The sequence below is a fragment of the Nanorana parkeri genome, unplaced genomic scaffold (assembly GCF_000935625.1).
Source record: "Nanorana parkeri isolate BGI_ZX_2015 unplaced genomic scaffold, ASM93562v1 scaffold344, whole genome shotgun sequence".
Lineage (NCBI taxonomy): Eukaryota > Metazoa > Chordata > Amphibia > Anura > Dicroglossidae > Nanorana > Nanorana parkeri.
In genome coordinates, this window is record NW_017306612.1 from 782,905 (window position 1) to 789,064 (window position 6,160).

General features: G+C 50.0%; 1 protein-coding gene across 1 annotated transcript in view; it reads left to right on the forward strand.

Moving 5' to 3' along the window:
* Positions 1 to 6,160, forward strand: part of CCDC88C (coiled-coil domain containing 88C) — a 99,470-nt gene that overhangs the window by 41,164 nt on the left and 52,146 nt on the right. Inside the window, exons 4-7 of the mRNA XM_018558524.1 lie at positions 2,882 to 2,951; positions 3,093 to 3,151; positions 4,469 to 4,552; positions 5,451 to 5,591. Coding sequence (XP_018414026.1) covers positions 2,882 to 2,951; positions 3,093 to 3,151; positions 4,469 to 4,552; positions 5,451 to 5,591 — 354 coding nt within the window. The remainder of the gene's footprint in view (positions 1 to 2,881; positions 2,952 to 3,092; positions 3,152 to 4,468; positions 4,553 to 5,450; positions 5,592 to 6,160) is intronic.

A 6,160-nucleotide genomic window follows, 5' to 3' on the forward strand; every position in this document is an offset into this window, starting at 1 on the left:
GTGGTAACGTTACTGACCCATGCGTTGCAGCGCCATTCATTCTTTATAGAATACTTTGAACAAATCAAGTTTGAGGAGTGAAAGTTTCAGTCTGAACTTTGTCCTGAGTATTGATTACCCCGAGTTTACCCCTCCGCCTCCTCTGTGAGGGGAGATGATCTCATGCTGGTTTCATTCTTCTGCTGAAGGTCTTTTCATGTGCAGTGTATTTAGTGAACCGTCTCCTCCTCCTGTCCCATCGCTCCCTCCTTTTGTGTCCGCGCGCACTGCACTGCCTGTGTGACTAATTCCCTGCCAGGACAGAGGGGCCAGGAATGTGCAGTGCTCACTTCCAGGGGCCGGCGGGAAATGTCTCTGCGACATTCAGATGTTTGTCACAGGACCACCATATCCCTGTGCTGAGTTCCCGGGTCTGTACACCTGCTGTGCCCATTATGAGGGGCTCCCACCATCCCTGTGCTGAGTTCCCGGGTCTGTACACCTGCTGTGCCCATTATGAGGGGCCCCCACCATCCCTGTGCTGAGTTCCCTGGTCTGTACACCCGCTGTGCCCATTATGAGGAGCTCCCACCATCCCTGTGCTGAGTTCCCGGGTCTGTACACCCGCTGTGCCCATTATGAGGGGCCCCCACCATCCCTGTGCTGAGTGCCCAATCATTTTAGATCTCATAGAACCTTTAACATGTTAATATCACTTTTCAAGCTTGATTTAATCCCTGGTGATCCCGCCATGAGTATCCTTGTTAGGCACTTCCTGTTATAGGGTGACAACACTGTCCCTGCCGCCTCCCAGTTGTGCCCTCGTGCCACACAGTACTTGAATATGAGCTTCGGGATCACTCGGAGTGTCGGAGTCGATTTATTCGCTGCAATTTACTAGTTGTAGCAATTTGTCACCCTGATGATGATCTTTGTGTCTCAACATTAAGAGAAGCCGTGAGATCATCCGCTGGTTTTTTTATACGTTTAATGTCTATAAATGTCATTTTGGTGTTTCGGGATTTGCGGTTGTGTCTGGTGGATGTCGGGGATCTCTGTCAGCTATTATTAGGATTGCGCGAAAAGCGTGTAGAGCAGGGGTAGCCAAACTCCGGCCCTCCAGCTGTGGGTGAAACTACAAATCCCATGATGCATCTCTCTCCGGAAGTCATGTCTAAGGCTGTGAGAATCTTGCAATGCCTCATGGGATTTGTAGTTTCACCCACAGCTGGAGGGCCGGAGGTTTGCTACCCCTGCTCTAGAGGTTGCTACTTAGTCCCACCCCCCAATGACTCCCGGAGAGAGATGCATCATGGGATTTGTAGTTTCACCACACAGCTGGAGGGCCGGAGGTTTGCTACCCCTGCTCTAGTTGGTTACTTTGCCTAGACTGAGATGAGGCCGTCAGTCTGCTGCAGGCAGGAGGAAGCCTTTCCTCAATCTTCCCTCCCCCAGTGATCAGTCTGCTGCAGGCAGAAGGAAGCGTTTCCCAAGTCTCCCCTCCCCCAGTGATCAGTCTGCTGCAGGCAGGAGGAAGCCTTTCAGTAGGTTTTCCCCCGTCTCCCCTCCCCCAGTGATCAGTCTGCTGCAGGCAGAAGGAAGGATTTCCCCAGTCTCCCCTCCCCCAGTGATCAGTCTGCTGCAGGCAGAAGGACCCATTTCCCAAGTCTCCCCTCCCCCAGTTATCAGTCTGCTGCAGGCAGAAGGAAGCATTTCCCCAGTCTCCCCTCCCCCAGTGATCAGTCTGCTGCAGGCAGAAGGAAGCGTTTCCCCAGTCTCCCCTCCCCCAGTAATCAGACTTCAGCATTGTAGCAAGTCACAATGTGAGAGGCTGCAGGCAGGGGCTGATCTGTATCGGACATGTGAACATCCAAGAACTGTACAGGCACCAGGATTTACATGATTGCGTCATCTCCAAGCCAACATCTCACTCCAGGAAGTAGATGGTGAGCCCTGGGTGATGCCTGAACAAATATGGTGCCATCCTTCTGGAGAGAAAAGCAGATAAAGGCATTGTCAGGGGGAGTCCTGTGATCTCCTTGAGAGGGAATAAATACCTGGAGGTGTTACAGTGACACAATAGCATGCTGCACTTGGCATGAAAGAAACATCTGGTGCTAGGCCTTGCATTAAGCAGGATAAGAATGGAGAATTTGGGACATTCAGCAGTAATGAGAATGTGTGAAATTTCCCTTTGGGATCAGTGTACACGTTTATAGCCATCAGGGCAGCCATCAGAAATTTTGGGGCCCCTTACACGGCTTTAGGCCGGGCCCCCCCCTTCGCCGCTGGACGCAGGGCTTAGTGACGCGCTGGACGCAGGGCTTAGTGACGCGCTAGACACAGCACCCACCTGAGAGTGACCCTGCAGAGCCCACCATAGATGCTGCACAGCCTATCTGAGACTGTCTATGGTGGGCTCTGAAGGGGTCTCAGGTGGGCTGGTCAGGGCTGCATCCCTCCCCTCCCTCCTTTCCGTCCTTCCTTCCTAGCTCCTCTCACCTGCACACATGGCCTCGTCTACCGCCGGACCGGCCAGAAGTGGCGTCACTTCCGGCCAGTCCGACATCAAGACGAGCAGTGTCGCTGATGGGGCTTGTCTCAAAGCCGCTGGAGCGGCAATGCTGGGGCCCTGTGCTGCTAGGGCCAGGCCTCCACCTCCTCGCCCTTCACCGTCGGCCGATCGTCATGTAAGTGACCCGGGCGGGCCCCCCAGGCTGCCCGGGCCCCTTACATGAGTATCGGCCGTACCCCCTGATGGCTGCCCTGATAGCCATGTATAATTTTGAGCTTTACTTGTTGGTTTGTTTTTGGCTTTTTAGCACAGCAGTTCCTGTTTGCCAGGTAAAAGTGTCCGGTGTCAGTATAATAACGTTGAGTTTCATGTTGTGTCTCCATTCAGGAAGTCCTCCAGCAGCTGATTGTGATGAGTTTGCCAAATGTTCTGCTAATCTGCAAAGATCCGCTCACCGGTGAGTGACCAAATATTACCAGCAACACCAGTCCTGTAATCTTTCACCGTTCTGCTGCGGCATTATTATCAGTATTAAACAATGACAGTGTTCAACAGTCTGAACAATTACAGTATTGAACAACTCCCTTATCGCACCCAGGGAAAAGTATGGAGGAACTGAAGAAGATTCTCCTGTTGATGTTGGGCTGCGCGGTGCAGGTAGGTGATCCCTTTTACTGCATCAGGGAATTACATTATTTGTAGGAGCCGAGATACTCTCCTGGGATTACTGTCCCTTGAAAGTTTAATGGGGTCTGACAATAGTTTGGGTATTATGGGATGAGAGGAGAGAATCGCGGTTTAGAATTGACATGTTTGTGCACGGCGCTGCCATACCCTGCGGTGTGCTGGGAGATCCCTCCTGTCAAGGTCAATCATTAATCACAATTAGGAACAATGGAGACGAAGAGCTTTATAGATGGAGTGCAACTGGCAGCAAACTTCACCTGGATCATCCCCGCGAGCTGCAGAAGTCGTTACATTAAATGCTGATACTTTGTGTGCATTGGACTATATCAAATACAAATCCTCCACCTTTCATCTCTCTCTCGATCTCCCTCTCTCTGTCTCTCTCTCTCTCTCTCTCTCTCTCTCTCGATCTCTCTCTCTCTCTCGATCTCCCTCTCTCTCGATCGATCTCCCTCTCTCTCGATCTCTCTCCCTCTCTCTCGATCTCTCTCCATCTCTCTCTCTCGATCTCTCTCCATCTCTCTCTCTCTCGATCTCTCTCCCTCTCTCTCGATCTCTCTCCCTCTCTCTCGATCTCTCTCGATCTCTCTCTCGATCTCTCTCCCTCTCTCTCGATCTCTCTCCCTCTCTCTCGATCCCTCTCTCTCGATCTCTCTCCCTCGATCTCCCTCTCTCGATCTCACACTCTCTCTCTCTAGATCTCTCTCTCTAGATCTCTCTCTCTAGATCTCTCTCTCTAGATCTCTCTCTCTCTAGATCTCTCTCTCTAGATCTCTCTCTCTAGATCTCTCTCTCGAGCTCTCTAGATCTCTCTCTCGAGCTCTCTAGATCTCTCTCTAGAGCTCTCTAGATCTCTCTCTAGAGCTCTCTCTAGAGCTCTCTCTAGAGCTCTCTCTAGAGCTCTCTCTAGAGCTCTCTCTAGAGCTCTCTCTAGAGCTCTCTCTCTGTTCAGCCATAGCAAAGCATTACGTGCTTCCGGGTGCATTTGAAAATGAGTTCCAAATGCGCCAGGATTGATGCATTTTAATTCTGTGTGCGTGAGGCCGGTATTTTTCTGTACTTGCTGAAGATGTACAACTAATGCGGCCGCTGCATTGAAGGTCTAATTGTCTGCAATATGTTATATTTTGTTCTTGGCTTCGGATACGTTTGATCTGTTATCTGGCTCCTCAGAAAGCATAGTTGTACCCCGGAGGAGAAGTAACATATTGTCGGTCAGTCCTGGGTAATTACTGCTGTATTTAATTGCTTCCACTGAAAGATTCTTATTTCTCTTTTCTCCTCCAGTGTGACAGGAAAGAGGAATATATCGAGCGGATCAAACAGCTGGACATTGAAATGCAGGCGGGAATTGTTGCGCATATTCAGGAGGTAATCAAAAGAAACGCATCGCACACCTGACAGGATAATACCCTTAAGTATCGGGTGGGTGCCAAGCGACCGCCGATGGCTCCGCAAATCAGTATCAATATGAAGAAGTCACTCGCACTCCAGGATCAAGTTCAGTCAATATTTTATTGACCTCTGTGGTGTCGCAAGGTTGCGACGTTTCAAGACCCGTTTGGTCCCTTCATCAGGCAAACAAAGAGTTTGTTTGCCTGATGAAGGGACCAAACTGGTTCCGAAACGTCGCCACGTTGTGACACCACAGAGGTCAATAAAATATTGACTGAACTTGAGCTGGAGTGCGAGTGACTTCTTCATATTGATATTCGGGAGGTAATTCTCCACTTTATTACAGACTCTGCGACCCGCTCTGGCAACCTGCAGCCAACTAAACTGGAAAGGAAGTTCACCACACACATTACAATCCACTTTAGATGTACTATGAGGACCCACCTAATCTGTCCAATCAATCTATAGCTGATCAGACCGGCGCTGGCATTACAGTGGGCTGGATCCTGGGAGGAGTTATGCAAATATATGAATGCCTTGATGGGCGGGTGTCAGTCTGGAGGAGTGAGCGTTCCTGGATATGCTTCATTTGCATGCAGACCACCCTAGATAACGTCAACATGTGATGCTTAGCCTCCATGAGTGCAAAAACTATGATCCCATTGATGAAAGGGGCGGGCCAAGGACAGTCAGGAGGAAAGGCCTAGATTTTGCTGGACGTCCTCCAGCCAGGAAATGTCCATTTAAAAAGGCTTCTTATACATTGTCATTTGGAGTGGATTCCCCCTTTTAATCGTTTTTTTTTTTCCTCATGCTTTGTGTCTTGGAAGCGTATGTGGTGCGGCGCTGATTGTTTGTTTTTCTTTTCCCACAGGTGACGCAAAACCATGAGAACGTTTTCGACATGCAGTGGCTGGATTTACCAGATATGGCGCCGGAAGAGCTGGACTCTCTGTCGCGGAACATGGCCGTCCATCTGAAGAGGCTTCTGGATGAGAGAGATGACTGCCGAGAAGTAAGTCTATGGGGCCACTTATAAAATAGTGAGTGCACATGTCCTGTGTGGGAGAGAAGTTAGATTGGCTTTGCTGCCTGGCTGGATCACAAGAATGGCCGAACAGGATTACTTATCTTGGCTGGTTAAAACTTTCCTGCCAAGTATACCATGTATGCTGTAATGTTTTCTGTTGTATAGCAATGCCCATGTCTACATTCTTATATACGCATACACATGATGTTTGTGTGAGTGCGTTGTTCACCTATTGCTTTATTGAAGAAAAAAAATAAAAAACGTTTTTAAAATAAAAAAAAAACTTTCCTGCCGCCGTAACACACACACACACAAGTGTCACCCCGGCAGGTGGGCTTTAACACTGGCTGTATGCATCTGTGTGTCAGCCTGTCCAGCGTTCTGTGCTTCCGTGCTGAAAGCATGCTCACTGCTGGGACAGACTACCAATCCTGTGACCATCAATCAGAAGATTGCAAAGCCCACCTCCTACGCCTGGCATTAAGAGCCCCCTAAAGGGTCTCTGTGAGTAGAAGAGGGGGGGGGGGGGGGGTGGGGGGGGGGGGGGGGGGTTG